Source organism: Stegodyphus dumicola, chromosome 7 (genome assembly GCF_044657685.1).
Source record: "Stegodyphus dumicola isolate Sdum_Otavi_A_Nest chromosome 7, ASM4465768v1".
Lineage (NCBI taxonomy): Eukaryota > Metazoa > Arthropoda > Arachnida > Araneae > Eresidae > Stegodyphus > Stegodyphus dumicola.
Window position 1 is genome coordinate 161,719,615 of NC_140774.1, and position 21,488 is coordinate 161,741,102.

The following is a 21,488-nucleotide window of genomic DNA, read 5'->3' on the forward strand; positions in this document are numbered from 1 at the left end:
ATTGTTACATATAATATTTTTATAAAAAGGCAAATATATATATATATAATTAATTAATTATAAATAAGAAGCATTCAAATCAAAAGAACAAAACAAATTTTCTCACTACAAAGAAAATATATCAAAGTAAATGCATATACTCACAAAAGCTATTAAATTTCTCTGTCAAAACAACACACTTAAGTTTACACATGCTTTAACTCTAGTATTTTTTTTCAGAAATGAACTTTTAGCTTATTCAATAGAATGAACACACCAAAGTACCCAGAGTTTAAAATATGTATTTAAGTTTCTCCCGAGCCTTTTTTTTCAATATTTTGTCAGGTTCCTTTACATTAATTAACCAGTTATTTCATGTTTTGTATCTTAAATGACGCTTATGCCTTCCGTTTTCCTGCCAGAATGGAAATTAGTTTGTGAGCATTTATAGTGAGTCACTCCCCCTTTGTATGAAGTAAAATGAAAATATTCATTTTGATTGCTCTTGAATATATCTAAATGTTTTTTTTTTAATTAGTCCAAATGTGCTTTGTCCCTGAAGGACTATTGTCTTCGTTTTGCGATTTTGCGCTGAATCAGTATAAACGGCGAATTACTTTTCAAACCGTTGCCACCAAATGTTAGAGTCCTGCATTATATTTGAAGAAATTAAATAATGAAAAATCTGCATAAATATATGTATATTTCTCACGCTGTGATAAAACAACAGTACACAGAACCATCAAATTTTGAATGACATAATCCTCCTAGGGAGATGGGCATTGGAAGACCAAATTTGAAATTTGTTTTATTATCAATGTCACATTTTGTAAAACTTTAATGAATTTTTGAGAAACAAACTCAATGATTTAAAAGCGAGCAATGGCAACACTCTACCGGGTAGGGGGCTTTTTATCTCCAGCGTGCGGAACTGTGTATCGAAAATTCTAAAAATTATTTTGTGACATTGCTATTGAACTGAATTTTATGGATTAAGTGCAAAGAACATGATGTTTAATAAATAAAGGTAACAAACAAAATGTTAAAAGAAGTCCCTTTGGACGTAATTTAAAATCTGAAACCGTTCAGTTCATCCTCCCAAGACGTCAATATGTACGGACAGAATAAAGGACTCTTTAAAAAAAAAAAAAAAAAAAAAAAAAAAAGATTGCAAAAATGATTCAGAAGAAATTTTTTCATGTTTGTATGTACATATTATGTATCTCGCATTAACTCAAAAACAAATACCCATAGAACGTTGAAGTTTTGTTCCTATAACATGTAGTTGCGCACATCTCTTTATCATTGCGATCTGCCACACCAAAAATATATGTACATACATAACTGCTCTGATATTTTATTATGCTGGTAAATTCTGCATATTAGAAAAATAACATATTTTTATTCAAACAGACTGGAAAATTGTGCATTTTTTGCTTTTAAAAGTATTTGCATTATGTTGTTCTTATGTTCCAGTTAAGGATTTTCATGGCTTCGTTAATCTGCATACCATACATTATTGCATGCTATTGATGAATTATCAATAATTTAAAAATGACACAAAGCCTAACAGAGGCCACCATTTGTTTACATTTGAAACTCTTAGTAGGAGAGTGAATTAAGTCAGCTGATGCACCAATTTCAGTGCCTTTTTGCCCCAGTGTTACCAAAAGTTAACTTCAATTTTGTGCACCGAAATTTTTTGTCTTTCTGCTTGGTTTGGCACAGAAACATTAATTACAAATTCGTTCCCCTTAACTGTATCTGATGTTAGCCTTTTCTACATTTTAAAATTTTTAATGAACGCGTTTTAATTTTTTATGTATTTTTACCTTTTCACGAAGTGAGACCAAATCGAACTGAATAACTGATCGAATAAGAAATATATGTCTAATGAAACTTGAGGAAATAAGTTTAAATGAAGTGCAGCAAAAAAAAGTGTACAATTTAATATGCCATACAAGAAAATCATGTGGTGTCCTGAACAGATATTTTATTTTAAGACAGAGCACGTTCTGCCTCACAAGGCTACGTTAAAGCTAAGATAAGATTTGTTTTGTCGGCCTTTCATCGCCAATACTGAATCTCCATGCCAGTTAAGTTCAGACATCTTTGCGTTAAATTGATTTATGTAGCCTTTGGATACTAGCTTTTTTTAAATTAAGTTTTACATTTGACTCTTAAGTTACATCGCAACTAGTGGCTGGCTGATTTGTAAGCACTTCAGTTCTTAGTTTTAAATAAAAAGTTCTTTTATACTTTTCTCAAGTTTCAGTTATACTTTTATACTTTTCTCAAGTTTCTCAAGTCTCAAGTTTCACTATTAGATGATTGCAAAACATATCTAACTTTATACATTTAAAAGTCAAATTTATAGCAATGATAACTTTTTATCATTGTTTATACTTATAAAAAATATACATACGACTTCTACATACACAACAATATATACTTCATAAATACAGGAATTCCTGCATCAATAATTTAAGCTTAAATCAAAAGAATCAACATGTATTCTACTCACCAAATGCTGAGTCATTTCAACAGCAATAGGCGTTAACTGTTCCGTATACGTGCACACGATTTTCTGCATAACATTTGTTAAATCATCATTTTCTGTTTCTCGAATAATTTTCAGCAGTTCCAAAGCAATGGGCTTTATATGAGGTTCGACATGCTTTTGAGCTATTGAATAAACATTCCAATAAATACAAACTCAAGAAGTAAAAATACTTTATATTAAATAAAAAATATCAGCATTAATAACATTTCAATTGCATTCCATAGTAAACACTAATTTTAAATGACTGGGAGGGGGGACCTTCTAGTAAACCACAGATAAAAGTAAAAATGTTCGTGCCAAAGCATAAAATAAAATATAGTAACCTCTTTATTTCTCTTCATGAGTAGCATTGCAAATAAGTGGGGAGAAAGAAAATCAATTTGGTTATTTTCCGCCACCAGATTTTCATTTGCTTCACTTTTTTTTTTTTGGTGCTTTTGCTGTTGAAGAACATTAATATGAATTGCACAATTTTGTTGAATGATGAATAATGCTGATCAAATTTTTTTTGAGATAAAGAAATCTCTCATACTGAAAAGTTTTGTTTGAAAAACTACAAAAAGAATTGTATCATTCAATGTCCGATGCATCAAAATGATAATGCAACAAAGGATCATGTCTGAAAAAAGCTTATAGAGCAAAAGTTTGTTCATATATTTCTTTTCTGATAGTTATTCAAAGTTTATTTATTTCTGGTCTCAAGAGTTCACACTGGCAAATTCTGTCAACTGCAACCATAAATGAAATACTTTCAACTGTTGACTGGAATAACCATGTATTCTTATTCGTGAATTTAATAAAATAACCATACCTTATAAGAAGCTGCATACATCTTTGGGTTACAATTTTTATCTACAGCTAGATTTTGCAGGAACATTTGCATAGTTAGTGGCATATTGTTAAATGGAAAGTACCAAACTTTTCAATATTATAAGATTTTATCCAACTTCACAGCTAAACACAACACAGAAGTACACAAAAGATAGTACATAAATAGGAAAACTAATATTGTAATATTTTATTTGCAATAGATTGTTATAATTATGCTGAACTATATTAAATTAAAAATAACTTTCAGCAGACTTGAAAAAACTGATATTTCATGATTTTAAAAACTTGAAAAATACAGTAATAACAGAGTTAAATAAAACTTCTGGACAATATCAGCATTAAAGTTATTAACTTACTATATTTGGTCTATCACAATAAAATAAAAATATGCTTTATCCCAGAGGTTTTCAGTTGGAAGGGGATTTCATAGTTTTAGGGGGAAATGCAGTCAGCATTTTATTTAGCTGTTTTGGAAGGGGATTTCATAGTTTCAGGGGGAAATGCGGTCAGCCTTTTATTTAGCTGTTTTGGAAGGGAATTTTATAGTTTCAGGGGGAAATGCAGTCAGCCTTTTATTTAGCTGTTAAGTATTTAGTTCTACTTTATAAATATTAAAAACTTACTTTTATTAAAGTTTTGGTATTTATCAACATCTTGTATACTTTTTGCTGTTTAATTTTTGAAACACATTAGAAATAACATAAATCTAAATAAACATCTATGTATTTTCAAGTTTTAGAAAGGAGTGGGAAATGGTGAAAGAAGTTACATGAGACAAAAAGGGTTCAGAACCATTGCTCAATCCAAATACCTTTTTCTTGATTGGTGATAAGCATCTGCAGAGCCACAGCAGCTTCGACTTTAACTGGTAATTCCTGGTCATTTAAAAGAGCTGCCTGCGTTAGTTGAAGAGCAGTAATCAAATTGGCTTCATTTCGAAATTTCATTTCACAGAAATAATGCATCACCCAGCAGGCCTACAAGTAAAAAATATTACACTTATTCAGAAACTTTGGAGGAAAAAAAGCAATACTTAATTATAAAAGTTATGTAAGTAAAAAACTGCATATAAAGAACCTTACACATCATGATTTTAAAGAACCTTAGGCCTTTTATAATATCAGAGTAAAAGATTCTTTTCTATTGCTTACTATTCCTAAGCCACATGTTTGGTCAGTTAGTGTGTCCAAAATGGTTTACTTTCAAACTGATCTTAGCTATGCAGCTAGGATTCAAGCCATGCGGACTGGACCAAAAGTTTACACAGTTAGTACAGTCAAAAGTCGTTAATTCGGACACCCATAATCCGGAATGATCTTTAATCCCGACCTCAAAGCTACAAACTTTCTGCGCACGCGTCTCATTGACGCATGCGCGTAAGACCTTTACCGCTGCGAATTTGCGTGCGAAAAATACGTTTACGAATGCGCGTTTAATGTATAACGGACGGGAAAAGCTAAGCTAAAATTATCTAATTATCTATTTCAGTTAATGCTGCAGATTGCGTTGTTCCTTAATCTTCGAATTGGATCCGGATTATTATTTTTTGCAGACTGTTAGAGCAATTTTATAAAAGTAAGCTTGAACTTTCGATTATGTCAAATAGAATTTCCGATATATATTTGCTAATATGTAAAGGATATACAAAGCGAAAGTATCTTTCGGAGTCCATTAAACAAAAAGTGGAATTGCTGCAAAAAATGGATAAAGGCATATCCTTTGTTTATCTTTAATGCTGCAGCGGCGTGCAATGAATTGGAAGTTGATCTGTCAGCACTATCCTTATCTTAAGGGCAGATGTTTTTATTTTATTTGGCTTATAATTGCTTACTCAATGTAGTATTTCATCTCGATGTACTCTGATATAATTTAAATCAAATGCCTCGTAATTATAATTCACTTTTGATGCGGACTGGACCAAAAGTTTACACAGTTAGTACAGTCAAAAGTCGTTAATTCGGACACCCATAATCCGGAATGATCTTTAATCCCGACCTCAAAGCTACAAACTTTCTGCGCACGCGTCTCATTGACGCATGCGCGTAAGACCTTTACCGCTGCGAATTTGCGTGCGAAAAATACGTTTACGAATGCGCGTTTAATGTATAACGGACGGGAAAAGCTAAGCTAAAATTATCTAATTATCTATTTCAGTTAATGCTGCAGATTGCGTTGTTCCTTAATCTTCGAATTGGATCCGGATTATTATTTTTTGCAGACTGTTAGAGCAATTTTATAAAAGTAAGCTTGAACTTTCGATTATGTCAAATAGAATTTCCGATATATATTTGCTAATATGTAAAGGATATACAAAGCGAAAGTATCTTTCGGAGTCCATTAAACAAAAAGTGGAATTGCTGCAAAAAATGGATAAAGGCATATCCTTTGTTTATCTTTAATGCTGCAGCGGCGTGCAATGAATTGGAAGTTGATCTGTCAGCACTATCCTTATCTTAAGGGCAGATGTTTTTATTTTATTTGGCTTATAATTGCTTACTCAATGTAGTATTTCATCTCGATGTACTCTGATATAATTTAAATCAAATGCCTCGTAATTATAATTCACTTTTGATAGCGAAGAAAGTGACAGAGGTTATTAAAAACGAAAAAATTTCGATTGACAAATTAGTCGGTATTCTCGACACAGCAATTATAGGACTTGAATAGCGGAACTTTGTAACTGAACAAGAAATTATGTCTGTTTAAAGAATTAAAGAGAATGTATTATCACATAAAAAACGAAGCAACTTAAACAACTTACATTAAAAGAAATGTTTAATAAAGTAAAGAAATAAATATTAAGCCTTTTTTTTTTTTTTTTTTTTTTGTAAATTTTGATACTCTTCAGATCATAATTGTTCTTTATTTCATAAATTACGGTTTCATATTTTTAATTTTATAATTTCTGCATGCCATTTTACCAGATTTAAACTGATGATCTATAATCCGGAAAAATCGATAATCCGGAATCGCCGAAGTCCCGACGAGTTCGGATTAACGACTTTTGACTGTATATCTTTTTCTGTTTAGATTGTGAAAGCGTATTCAAACTAGGACAGTTTCAAAATTCGACTTCAGTCGAAGTTTTTTTTTTTTTTGTTGTAGGAAATGACACAAAACAATCATGCAGTGAGGTGAAAATGCCATGGCAAATGAATTCAAAATGTCACACCATTTATATATATGCAAGACAACCTTTAAGCAGGAAATCCCCATATCATTTACAGCCACATATTTATATTGTTCATACATCTAAATGTAATCAAAAGTTTGATATATACCTTTGTAGCATACCCCATCAATGATTATAAACAGCAGCATCCATTCATTTGCTGAGCTTTACCAGAGCTGCTGGCAGTGGCAATATCTATACCAAGTCCTCCCCTCCCAAAAAAAGTTTGGGTTTTTCATAACTCGAAAGCTTGGTGTAAGATACATATTTAGATTTACATATACCATTGTTCTAACGTGTATTTTGATACAAAATTAAACTTTTTTTTAAATGATAGCCAAATTTTTCCCTCACTTTAATTCTATTATTCTTCTGAATTTATGATAATTTCACTTTCCCTTTCATTCCGTATGTGCGGGAAAAAGCCTTGTTTCTTCTTTCTTGGAAATATTTAATTCTATATCACACTTTATAACCACAATTATTACTTTCAGATATTTTTCTCTTTTTAGAATTTTACAGTAATTATTTGGGTTGTGTAACTGAATTATTTTTCTTCATAGGTTTGTTTTAAAAATACGTTATTAATCTAGATTGTTATTCATGTAAATTTGTTTAATTTATTTGATTTGCATTTCTTATGAGAGAACACCATGTGACCCAGAAATCACAATCATGTCTTTGAAAACTGGAGAGGGGGGAGGGGGAAATCATACTCAGAATAAGCTTATTTAAAAAAACTTACTCTAGCTCTCATAAAACCATGCTCACTCTGGAAATGAGGAAAAACATATGCAACCAAAATGGATTCCATCTGTTCCTTATATATTTTGCGCTAAAAAAAAACACAGACAAGTTCATAAAAATATTCCACAAATTTTAAATATATATAAAATAATGACAATAAAAATATGTATTTATGCTTAATTAAAGAAAAAACTTTATGTCAGTAAATTTTATTAAAAAAAAAAGAAAAGAAAAAATGAAAAAAATAAACAGGAAGAATATTTAAGTTAAACAGATTAAGCAGAATATTCGTAATGCTAAAAGACAAAGCATTTTCATATCTTTTTTTTGCGTTGAAAAAAAATCATTGCATCTAATGTACTAATTTCTTTGGAGAAAAGTTTGAAAAATGTTTTGAATCCCATTTTGTTTTGAAATCCCAGTAAGGTATGATGGGCTTAATCTTTAAGACAAGCAAATGGCATTTCATAAAAATTGCAAAACTGAATTTTTATGCAGGAAATGCAAGATAAATTCAAGTTCATAAACGGTTTGTAGTAACTGAAGAGCTGCAAGCAAGGTATTTAAATATGCTCAATGAGGTTTATGTCTAAAGATCGGTCATATCAATTTCGAGATCTTGCCAAATACCATGAAATATAAGTCATTCATATATTAAAAGAAAATTAGATTCAAACCCTCATAGAATTATTGATTTTCATCTTGGCAGCACACTTAATTTTATTACGAGGGCTATCCAGAAAGTAGATTACGTTTTGAAATAAAAAAATAAACAAAGTATAGGAAACAAATTTTATTATATACAGATGAAAGCCACACTCAAATACTACTTTTCTACATAGTCACCATACAAATTAAGGCATTTATCGTAGTGATGTACGAGCTTGGAAATTCCTTCGTCGAAAAATTCGGCCGCCTGCGCCTTCAACCACTTCGTTACCTCTTCTTGCAGCTGTGCGTCGTCATCAAAACGCTGCATAGCCAGCCACTTCTTCATTGCTGGGAATAGGTGGAAGTCGCTCGGTGCCAGGTCGGGACTGTACGGCGGATGAGGAAACAACTCCCACTTAAAAGATTCAAGAACTTTACGAGTGACATTTGCCGTGTGGGGCCGGGCGTTGTCGTGAATCAACAAGATCTTAGAGCTCAACATTCCTCTGCGCTTGTTTTGAATTGCTCTTCTGAGTTTTTGGAGAGTTTGGCAATACCTTTGAGAGTTTATTGTAGTGCCTCTTTCCAGGAAGTCCACCAAAATTACACCTTTTCTGTCCCAAAAAACAGTCGCCATCATCTTCCTTGCCGACATTGTTTGCATGCATTTCTTGGGTTTTTGGGGAGAACTTGTGTGCCCCCACTGCATTGATTGCAATTTCGTTTCACAGTTCACATGTTTCACCCATGTTTCGTCACCAGTAACGATGCGATCGAGTAAAGAGTCACCATCCTTATGGTAAGCGTCCAAAAAGTTCAACGCTGCAGCCATTCGCTGATTTTTGTGGTCCTCTGTCAAGATTTTTGGAATCCATCTTGCACAAAACTTGTGGTAACCAAGCTTTTCGCTGATGATTTCGTGCAACAAACTTCGCGAAATTTGTGGAAAACTCAAAGAAAGTTCCGTTATTGTGAAATTTCGATTTTCACGGACTTTAGCATCGACTTTTTCGAGAAGTTCGGCGGTCACTATGCTGGGTCTCCCACTTCGATCTTCGTCGTGAACATTGGTTCGGCCATTTTGAAATCTTATGACCCACTGACGCACTCCACCTTCAGTGATAATGTTGTCCCCATACACTTCACGAAGCTGTCGATAGATTTCTATCGGTTTACAGTTTTTTGCAGTCAGAAACCTTATTACTGAGCGCACCTCACAGCTCGCGGAATTTTCAATTAACGCAGACATTTCAAACCGTCACAGTATCTGAACGGAGCACAGCACGAACCTCTCACTAGCACGGCTAGATGCAGACTGAGCTGCACAACGCTCTGACCCCAAGATGGCCGCGCTAGCCCCGCCCCTAGCGGACACAGACGGAAACGTAATCTACTTCCTGGATGGCCCTCGTATAATACTCAAAATTTCTACCCTTAAAGAATCTCCTCCCTAAATGTCTTACAGATCATTCACTACAGGTTCCTCCTTTCCCACAGGTGAAATCATAATTAGATTCAGTCTATAGATTAGATTTGATAATGATGTAGTATGCAATCTACCATATTCAATTAACACATTGACTGGAATTTTTGTTAGCTGGCGTCGGTCCTCGGAACCAACAGTATTAACATCCGTGGCCAAGGAGCTTTGTCATGCACAGGCAGGGCTTGTATGTCGGTAGCCAACAAAGCTCACCAACAGATAAGCTCCACTCAGTGCATGAAGTCGCGGATCACCCTGCAACAATGCTCCGCTTGATCGCTCGCACCAGCTGAACAGAAAGAACAGCAAATTTGCCGCCGGACTCAACATGTTAATTACTTATATTTTATATTGTGCCATTAAAATGGTATTTTTAAATATGAATAAATATAATAATGGTAATTTTATATATGAATTAAATATAATAAAAATTAATACAAATAATTTAAAATATAAGGTATGTCAGAAAATTGTCCATTTGGGAAGTAAAGCAAAATAATACATTTTTCATACCTATAATAATATTTATTGCACAATGTAATTTACATTATTACTTATGACCTCTTGCCAGCATGATGGTAATTTGTTGATACCATTTTTGAAAAATGTCTTCTTAGAACATTTTTCAAAAAACTTAAAGTAGTGCTTGGATGACATCTAAAAGAACTACATCTAAAAGACATTACAAAGAACTCAAGTAGTGCTTGGATGACACCTGCTTCAGTTTCGAATTTTGTTTCCAAATTTTACAAGAGAAACAAGTGATAATTGGAGAGTACTAGATCTGGAAAATAGTCCCGAGAAACAAAATTTTCCAGCCCAGCTCTATGATTTTCTGACATGTAACACATTAGGCTTTAAGGGTTGCAAGATTAAGTATTTATAGAACACAACAAATATATTACACGTCGTCAAAACGTAGTCTAGCATTATCACGATGCAGTATAATCTGCTTCCTACTGAACACCACTGGCCTCTTTTCTACAACAACTTTGTTTACATCGTCTATTTTTGCTGACAGTATCTCTTTAAATTGCATTTTTCTTTAGGTCCTAAAAGCTCATAATATATTGGTCTTTGAAATCCCACCATAGAAACAGCATTTTCTTAGTCAGGCTCAAGCTTGGTTTAGAGGCTGAGGAAGCAAACTGTCTGAACTTACAGTATGCTCTTTTCCTAAAGATGTTCAGAAGTTTCGACATATTTTGTAGACAGTTTTCATCTGGTCCAAAAAAAGGCTTGTTTTTGTTCTAAGGAAGAAGAGATGTACATATGACGATTTGATGGAACAAATTTTTCTGAAGTTATAAGGCACCCAACTGGAATATTTACAGACCAATCCTAGTTTCCAAATATAGTCCAAAGTGGTTTGATACGTTGAATTAAACTTTTCTAGAATATAAGTAGTGGGCAATATTACCAGGCATACAATGTGTGCCTTGGTTAAATGCAGTTACAGTGGTCTACTGAGAAATCTCCATCTTTTTATAAGGTGTTATTCTTCAAATGACTTTGGTCAGCATTGTATTGCTATTGTATGAAAAACAATAAAGTTGAACAGCCTGTTACTTGAGCAACAAAACTGCTCTTTGCAGAAGTTCAAATGATGGCTCCAGAGAAAAGAGACGCAAACATTGGATTGTGCAGCATGACAAGCAACATTACTAAGTTTACAACATGCACATTGATTTAATATAATAACTTACAGAGAAATCTCCATCAAAACATGTTATTACTTCTCATAGCACTGTAATGCTAGAGTCTACAGAACAACAAAACTGTTAGCATAGTTACTAAAGAACTGCATTATACTGCAAGGGACTACAGAAAGGAGAAAGTTAAAAGATTTAGTTGCCAACTTTGCATAAGAAACTACCTTTAATAAGCTATTTGAAAAAAGAATGAAACCATTTAATGTAGACTGCAATACGACTTCTTAGAGGGTTTAAACACAAAATTAATATGAAAATTAGTTAGATTTAAATGCTCCCACAACATACCTTTAAAAGCACATCAGCTACTGTTCCGATCATGTGCAGAGCTCCATCCTTTTGTCGGGCAGTAGAAGCTTGATTAGTTAAAACAGTCATAACAAATTCCATTGCTTTTTGTAGCATATCTTTCCTCTTTTTAGCAACTGAATGTAACAAAGTTTGAGCAGCAGTAACAGGTGAAATGAAGTCTTCAAAGACATCTATATAGTTTTTTAAAAAAATCAACTTACTATTATGAAAAATAATTTTTGAATGTAGTGCATAATATAAGTAATTCATTAAATAGTTATGTAGTGCATAATATAAGTAATTCATTAAATAGTTCATTAAATTTTTTCACATCAAAATTTAGAAATTAAATGTTCTGAAGAAAAAGTAGTCAGTTGGATCGACGGTTTTCCCATATCGAACACAATTAATCCAAACTTTCGTTATTTTGGTGGCAAAAAATGTTTTTTATGCAATTTCAGAACATATTTTGTTTGGCAAACAATACTGCATAATCAAGGAGTTGCAACTCACATATATATATATATATATATATATAATATAATAAAATATTATAGCTGTTTCAAAAACATAATTGACGACCTCAAAATTAACATTCTAAATTTGGTAATCTGCCCCTAAATTCATCTCTTCTCACAGGTTCCAGAGTGTTCTATCTTACGTAACATTTTAATGCAGATGCCTCTCGTCCAATCAAGTTAATTCTAAACCAAAACTGTGAGAACTGAAACTTCAGCCTTCTTGCTATGAAAGTACTATAACCTTGCCTTTTCCCCCGCATAGCTTTCCTGATGGCAATACACTCTTAAACTATGCTGCTGCTTACTTGCTTGCTTAAGATGACGTCGTATTTCAAAATGGGAGTTTTTTTATTCAAATATAATTAGGAAATATCTTATCTGAAAAAGGATGATTTGATATGCATGGAAAAAATAAAGATTATGATTTTTCAAGATATATTTTAAAATTGTGTTATCATGCTTTCCACTGTGCCACCTTCAAACCACAGTTTCATTACAATAATATGGTGCAGCCGATTTTCGACCCTACAGGAGTGGAACTTCAGTGCAGTTTATTTCAACTCACCTCACATCGTTTAACGAATGGCTAAATAAAAAAGGTAACTATTCATCTGAATTCCCAATCGAGCCACTACGGTCTTCTCGGTCATCTACGCAATATCATAAGCTGTTAGGAGGTCCACTGCTTTCATCTATGCATTTGAAATCATCACATATTTATAAAAAGTCAGGACAGGATTAACCTGATGCAAGTTTTCCCGAATGGATTTCGACCTCTGCTGCCTCAAACTTCCAGTGAATCACCAAATTCGTTTCCGGTGTGTGATTTAACGGCATATTCTAAAAGTGCTTTGAAATCGTAGAATATCTGCAAGTTCAAAATCAAAACTGTTTCGAATCAAGGTCAGCGACGCCAACATAGTGAAATATGTTTTTCATTCTGGCTTGCTTGGAATATTCGTAATGCTGTTCCAATCGTCGCGTAAAAAGAAAATTAAACATCCAAAGTGCTTTGAAGGTCATCAACATCATTAGTGAAATAAGAAACTAAATAGTATTTTGTGCTCTCTTGCATATTCAATGCTTTATTCGGAAAATTCTTCAGATTCTAAGAATGCTATATTATCATACGTCATCAAATATGACAGCGAAGATTAATTTCCAAATTGAATACATTACGTTTAAAAAAAATTGCATTTATAAGTTAATTGTATTATGATTTATTGATGGTAATATTTTGCTTAAGTCATTTTAAAATCAAAGTTAATAATTCAAACATTTTATGATGTATTTAAAATGTAGTTTAGTATTTCTGAATTGGGAAAAAGAAATTATTGAATTTGGTAAAAATTAGGAATGTTTTACTTAGGGAAGGTTTCTAATATGAAAAATATTTTTGTACTATTGTTTAAATTTTTTTGAATTTATATTTTTTAATTTTTACTGTATGTTAAGAATGAAATTATTGTTTGAAATTTCTTTAATGTTTTTATGATAAACGTTGAAGGCTCTCACCTTATGAAAAAATACATTTTTTTTTAATCTAAGTATTTTTATTTTTTCATAAAATGAAGTGTGTTTTTAATATTCATATGGAATGACAGCAGTTCAAAAAAGGCCAGTTGCCTCTACAGAAGGAACGGAGGTCTTTTCTACAATAACTGCTAATTTGGCAAATCTTTCGGCCACTGGTGAAGAATATTAAACACCAGTTTGCTCAACTGATAAACCAATATGATGGAAATGCTAGTATTTAGATAAAGTTGTGGAAGCTTCAAGTTTTGTAAAGAATAAGTAAATTTTAAATGTCTTAATAATAGTGAAAATTTTGAAATTGTGTTTATGAATGATATTTTACAAATTTTTTATATTTTAAAATACCTTCCCTAAAAAACATAATTAAATAACATGAAAATTGGCATCTTAATTTGTAATATAACAGAAATATTTTCATCAGCAAAAATTTGAAAGAATTTTATTTGAATATTTAGTTTGTGAAAAAAATTGAACTTTCACCATGTGGAACTATCAAGAACTTTACAAAATTCCATTGGACATTCTTATCTCAGAACACTAAAATGTGCAATTGTTTTAAAAGAGTACAGTGTCTAAAATTATTATTGAATTCAAAATTTTGTGACATTCAGTGAACTGTCAAAATTGATTCAAGATATTGGTCAAAATTTTATGACAATAATTTTTGTTTAAAAGTTAATGTGTTTGTATTTTCAAAATTATATCTTTCACATTTTGCTGCTTTAATGCTTGCTCTTCCACCCTGCTCACCCAACTTTTCTTTTGAAGGGAAGGGATATGCAAGATATAATAAAATATGATAGCTGTTTCAAAAAAATAATTGACGACCTCAAATTTAACATTCTAAATTTGGTAATCTGCCCCTAATCATCTCTTCTCACAGGTTCCAGAGTGTTCTATCTTACGTAACATTTTAATGCAGATGCCTCTCGTACAATCAAATTAATTCTAAACCAAAACTGTGAACGGAAACTTCAGCCTTCTTGCTATGAAAGTACTATAACCTTGCCTTTTTCCCCACATTCCACACATTCCCCAGCAGCATGGTTTGAGAGCGTCTTGCCAGCTTTCCTGCTGGCAAGACGCTCTCAAACCATGCTGCTGCTTACTTGCTTGCTTAAGATGACGTCGTACTTCAAAATGGGAGTTTTTCTATTCAAATATAATTAGGAAATATCTTATCTGAAAAAGAATGATTTGATATGCATGGAAAAAATAAAGATTGTGATTTTTCAAGATATATTTTAAAATTGCATTATCATGCTTTCCACTCTGCCACCTTCAAACCACAATTTCATTACAATAATATGGCGCAGCCGATTAGTGGAACTTCAGTGCAGTTTATTTCAACTCATCTCACATCGTTTAACGAATGGCTACAATAAAAAAGGTAAGTATCCATCTGAATTCCCAATCAAGCCACTACGGTCTTCTCGGTCATCTACGCAGTATCATAAGCTGTTAGGAGGTCCACTGCTTTCATCTACGCATTTGAAATCATCACATATATATAGTTATTTAGTTATTTATTTAACTGTACACATACATGTGTGTGTAAGATAAAATATGAAAGAAACTAATTTAATTTAGCAATAGCCCTTAATTCCTATACAATTCAAGATTAGTAAAACATATTTTAAGTAATAATTTTTAAAGACGTGTGTGTGTGTGATAATGGCGAAGCCTCGAGGGCTATCTGCCTAAGGGGAGGGATGCTTCTTTCTAAGGGAAACTGGCTCGTATACACAATAATAATTTTTAAAGAGAAAAATTTCTCTGAACATTTATTGTTTTCTTATAAAAAAATTGCTGTTTATTACAAATCAATACAAAATAAAAAAGACAATTTTTTTAAATCAGAAAATTCTACACCAGTAATTCCAAATTTAAGCAGCTAGCACAAGAAATATACTGAACTATTTCATAAAACCTTTTAGCTGTGTATATAGGAATATTAAATTTTACTCTTTTAATTTGTTATCATTTCATATGAAAAACAAGGCATGGAAATTTAAACTATTCCAAAACAGATTTCATACATCCAAATATGTTTCTTATTCTTTAATGGAATAAATTGAAAACATTATTTAAAAAAATGTTTGAAAAATTATGTTTAAAAAAATCCATATCTATGCAATCAAATTTTTTATCAGACTCCCCCCCCCAAATTTCTGATTTGAATATTTCTTTTACAGAAGGTGGTTATACGATCATACACTAAAACATAATAACATTTCAAGTGTTTCCTAGGCTAACATATCTCAAAACTTCATTGGTGAAGTCATTCTTACTTCCATTTTCCACTCAGCTGCCATTTGCTGGAAGAGGACAGATTCTATACTGTGCTCATTAATTCTATGTAGTAAAAATCTCAATATATGTGATTAGACATGTTAACTAATGCTGCTGAGAGAGTTAGTGCTAGATTCAATAACTTAATGAAGTAAATTAAACTTTATATACATAAAATCAACATTTCTCTTAATATACACTACAGAACCATGTAACATTACAAAAATGAAACATTTCTTACCAAATTTGGATCTTATATATTCATGGGGATCAGTATTCCATAATTCTTCATCTCTATCACTACAGCACATCAAGGGAAATACAACATCTTGTATGATTAACTAAAATCAAATCGTTTATTACCATTTTTGCAGATAAATAAACTAATATACAGAAAAGGAGATTTTCAGATAAACTTACCAACATATGTGGCTTCAAAAGTTTCCATGAAAAAGAATGAGAAACTCTATAAAAAAAATTATGCAATTTGATAAACTGAAAACAAAAATAACAAATCTAAAATTCTGCAAATCTTATATAAAAGCAATTTAAAATTTTGTGTAAAAGTGTGTCATTTTTTGGTATGCAAAATAATACGTACATGAATTAAAATATATTGGTTGAAGGATAAAAAATATTTTATTAAAAAATGTCTAAAAAAATAAGTCTTATTCTTTGTTTGAACTCTTAATGTTTCATATACGATGAAAACTACTTTCACTTACAACATCAAATCAGCCATGATATGAATCAAAAAAAAAAAAAAAATCAAAAAAAGTATAATACTCAAAGTGTTGAGCATATTTTCTTTACATTTCCAGTGGGCTATGATCAAAAGAAAAAAGAGAAATTATATGGAACTTACTTACGCTTCATTAATATAATTGAGAACTAACTGCAGCACACGTGGAGAAATAAAGACCTTCTGCCTATACTGATCTAATAATTTAAGTAAAACTTCTAATATTCCAGCAGTATATGCTTTGAGGTAGTAGACAGCAAAATCTTTATATTCTTTTGTTACATTCCCAGGGTTCCCATACCTATAACAAAAGTAAATCATTAATGTATACACATATCTAAAACAGAGCATACTTACAGGACTGCATGATAATATTACCTTCAATACAAGCCAAACTTCAGATAAACTCCCTTAAAATATGACAAATAAGCATCCTTCATTATTAACATCAGAGTACAATTCTCGTTATTAACAAACTACAAGACTGCTGTCCATGTGGATAAATGATAATACTTTTTTTTAATCTTTTTACTACAAGCTAAATAGAATTACTGCAATTCAAGTGAAGTAATTTTATCTCCATTTATTGTATTTTTATTTCAGAAAGCTTACAAAGTTATATAATAAAAAAGGAATTTGCAATATTCATGGTGTAGAACAGCGGTGCCCAATCTTGTGCTTGCCACCTCAATTAGGTACTATGAACAAAAAATATTTTAAAAATAAACATTCATTTATATTTCTTAATTGTTAACATATAGTAAGGATTTATAGTCATAAGAGATATCTTGCAAGCCATTATAAAATAACTGATTGCTGACTGATGAACATGACAGCAAACATGGAATCGAATGAAGATCTAAACGGAACAGAAAAAAAAATCTTTTTCAATTGACTGGGACTGTAACTGCTTTTCAGATAAAGTTAAATTTGTGGATAAATCAGATGAAAGGAAAAAATGTCACCCATTTTCAGAATTTATGAAGCCATATTAATAACCACAAGGCAATTGAAATGGAGAAATATTTTGAAAACCTAAACGCACTAAAAAACAATTTTGAACTCAGCTTCTCTGATTTCCATAAAGTTCAACCAATATTATTATTCATGTCAAATCATCATTTACTATCCCAATGCTAAACGAGAAAGAAGGTTTAGAAAAGTTAAAATGCATTCTAAAAGCAGCCAAAGAATATGATTTTGAGATCAATTTTAGGAATTGTCAGTTTTATAAAGAAAAATGGAATTTCTCGTGTATATTATTGAGGATGGTAAAATTCACCTCTTTTCTGGGGGGGGGGGGAGAACAGGGCTGTTCAATTTCCTGGAGCCCTAAAACCTTAAGCAAATTCGGTATTTTAGAAAAATTTATTGCCAGCTATTCAAAAATAGCCAAATTTTTAAGTGACCTTTTTTACAATGAAGCAGAATTCAAATTTGGGTCTTAAGTAAAAACAGACACTTAACAAACTGAAAGAACTTTTATCAACAAGCCATGTTCTTCATGTTTCAAACAAAGAGCATCACCAGAATTAAACACAGATGCAAGCAGTGGTGTTTCAGCGTTGTTTTGCTACAAAAGTCCAATGATGAACAGTTACACCCCATCTCTTTCATGAGTATGAAAATGAATTTCCAACAAGAGAAGCTATCTAGTTATGAGCTCGAAGTTTATATATGTTTATATATGTATGTTATTTAGATAAATGAAATGAATTCTTCTCTTTTGATAAAAAGGGATGTTTACCTTACTGTGATTAATAACATTTCCAAAAGAATATAAGAGTTCTGACATTATAATTTTATTCATGCATCATAATAACTTTACTACATGTTATATATTTGCAATTCAACAATTAAAAAATTAGATTTAAAATTTTGAAAATGTTGAGAAGATGCCAAACTTAGCAAAGCATAACAAAAGAAATCATATTCTGAAAATGGAATATCTTCTTTTTTAATACAATCAAGAAAACAAATTAAAATGGCAACTCAAATGTCAGCCAAGAAATGCAGATTTACCAACAAATTGCCAAACTGGCAAAATATTTTGCAGCTAATTTTTTTTTTTTTTAATTTTTATTTTTAAAAAAGGTGCACAAGATTGTAAAATTAAAATAATTTTTTTAAAATATTATGAAAAAAATCGCAAAAGCTGGCAGATCAAAACACATACTAAGCAATTTAATAAAATGCAGATAAATTAAATCCAAATTAATGCATTAAATCCAAATTAATGCAGTAAGTATTTAATTAAATGCAAATTTAGCAACAAACTCTTAAAATATTTTCAACTAAAAAATTGTTGAGTCTTATTTAAAAAAGAAATTTTTCGCAGAAGATTGTGCAACTAAAAGTCTTTATAAAAAATCATAAAAGCTAGCTTTCTGGAATTTGATACAGAAATTTCCAAAATGAAATTTTTGAAACAAACTTTTGATATTAATTTTCTTTCTAGGCAATAGCTTATTGCATGAAATAAATTTACCAAACTCAATCACTTCATTTTGTTTGGAATAACAACCATTTATTTATATTTAGTCTTGCAGGATCTTCATATTGAACTAGGTAAATAATTGATGTGCTTCTTTGCATGGCTACAGATCTATTTCAGTATTTATGGATTTTTATGACAGCTGTTGGCCAACTTATTGACTCTGTATTTAATTGTATTTATAATTCAAAGTTTGAAAAGGTTAAAAAAAAAAGGATATATATTTGTTAAATATCAAATTCTTAATTTCTAAATTCAAATTATAGCTTAAAGATACACAGATAACAAATAAAAAATTCAGGTAAATATCATAATTTTAATAAAAAAACTGAAACAGTGATAAAAATTTATAAATAATACAGCCATTTTACTTTCACTAATTTGGTGATAAGTTAGTTACAACAAATAATCTGTCATTATAATTAAATATTTCATCTTGCGGCAAACATCAAAATATAAAAAATTCAAATCGATACAAAAATATATAACCTTTCAAAGACACGAGTAAGGATATGCAATGCCCATTTCTTGCATTTCCACCATGACAACTCAACTTGTTCTTCTTCATCATACGTAGATGTGTGCTAAGATTTGGAAGAGAAAAAGAACTTTTTAAAAATTTGTTTTTTATTTTAAATCTTCATATTCAAGATTAACCTTTTCTAGATATGCTACATATAATGTTTCAGAACCCAATGCTGCTACGGTAAGAAACTATGCACAAGTAGAAAAACAATCAAATGTTGGTTTTTCAATAATAGTTAGCATTTTCATCCACAATGCTTTTCTTACTACTTGAATTTCATTAAATGAACTTTTCTTTTAAATGAGAAATACTCTAATGCAAAGTTTTAAATTACCCCTTGTACCCTCCCCCAAAAAAATTGGTGTTTATTTCAAATAAAACTATCAAATTTGATCAATTTCACATGAAAAATTGTTTTAACATATAGCTTTAAAAATCAGGCTTTGTTCAATATTTAAACCAATCTGGGATTGCTTTTTAATAACACCAAAAACCTATGACTTTCGATAACTTTCTATTCAAATGTTAGCCTTTTAGGGTAAAATGGTTAGTGTAGTTTGTCTCACAATGTTAAACTGATGAAATTCCCCTCTATGTACAAGACTGAAAATACTAAAATGTGATCAACTAGAGTTCCACTGGAAAACTTTTAACCTCTCTGAATTTGCAGACATCGAAGAGAACAATGTTTTGGAATATACAAAATGAACTAGTTCTCAAATTATGTACGAGTAACTGAATAATTTTAGGAATTTACTATAAAATACAATGAAGTAATTAAGAATGTATAACAATTTAATTTGTCTTTATTATTACTAGTGATATGCAATTATAAATGTGGGAAACATACATCTAAACAATTTTTTTAACAAAATTTAGGAGGATAAAAGGGTAGAAAAAGTTACTAAGAAGACTGATTCTGAGGGGAAAACTGTTCATTTAGCAAAATTTTGTAAGCAAAAAGCATTTAGCAAAATACACATGATTCATAATAAATATAACTTTTCTATTATTGCAAAATAAAACAGAACAGCTAAGAATTTAAGCAGACTGGAAAAAGGTGTTCCGTTATAACACAGTGTAGTTATTTCTAAACTGCATTACTCATTTTCAAGCATCATTACACCTGTAAAGAAAAGATTGATAGAACAGTTACATTTCCAAAAAACAAAAGAATAAATAACAGCTCATTAACAGATGCAGGAGAAAACTGTGGGTTGACTGCTTCAGATGTGAAAAATACTTGCAAGAAAAACTGATTATCGTGGCCGTCCCTTTTCTTTCTGTGTGTGTATATATATACAGAAACCTTCCCCTTTATACAAACCATCTTAAGGCAAACACTCGGTTGAAATGAATCGGTCCTGGCAAAGATGTATTTAACCTTATAGAAAGTTTTATCAGTTAATGCAAATTTCAGTTAGCATGAACTGAGAACTGTTTTTTTTTCAATTGTACCATTCGATTTTTTTCACTTAATGCAAACTTTCCATATTTTTTCAGTTGTTTCTCTGCTAGGACTGCGTTCAAAAATGTTCCACCCTGTTTAATTAAAAATCTCAGAGAGAAAACACTGTATTGTTTAAAACATATCCAGCACATGTAACACTGCTTGACAATCAAGATCATCAAATCCAATTGTTTGGTCATATGTGCAGTTAAGGATCTTAAAACAAAACTAAAAATCCTAAAGAAAGTAAGCTATGGTGTAAAAGAAAAGCATAATTGCCAAAAGATATGAAGCTGCCAATTATGTGCTACCCACAACACCTAAAGATAATTAAATTCTTAACGCTGCTGCATCAAGTTTCAAAAACAAATCTAATTGACTTTGCAGCACTCAAAATGAAGATGTGGAATCTTTACTTCTAGAATGGTTCAACCATATGTGTGCTTTCAATATGGCTTTAGGTAGACCTATAATGCATTCAAAAGCAAACAAGATTAC

At 31.2% G+C, this 21,488-nt stretch overlaps 1 protein-coding gene across 2 annotated transcripts in view; it reads right to left on the reverse strand.

Moving 5' to 3' along the window:
- Window positions 1-21,488, reverse strand: part of msk (importin-7 msk) — a 92,793-nt gene that overhangs the window by 37,314 nt on the left and 33,991 nt on the right. For both annotated transcript variants that reach the window (XM_085821004.1, XM_085821005.1), the window contains exons 5-12: window positions 19,504-19,598; window positions 16,648-16,821; window positions 16,199-16,244; window positions 16,020-16,119; window positions 11,427-11,620; window positions 7,291-7,380; window positions 4,185-4,350; window positions 2,504-2,664 (exon numbers count right to left, since the gene is read on the reverse strand). In XM_085821004.1, coding sequence (XP_085677130.1) covers window positions 2,504-2,664; window positions 4,185-4,350; window positions 7,291-7,380; window positions 11,427-11,620; window positions 16,020-16,119; window positions 16,199-16,244; window positions 16,648-16,821; window positions 19,504-19,598 — 1,026 coding nt within the window. The remainder of the gene's footprint in view (window positions 1-2,503; window positions 2,665-4,184; window positions 4,351-7,290; window positions 7,381-11,426; window positions 11,621-16,019; window positions 16,120-16,198; window positions 16,245-16,647; window positions 16,822-19,503; window positions 19,599-21,488) is intronic.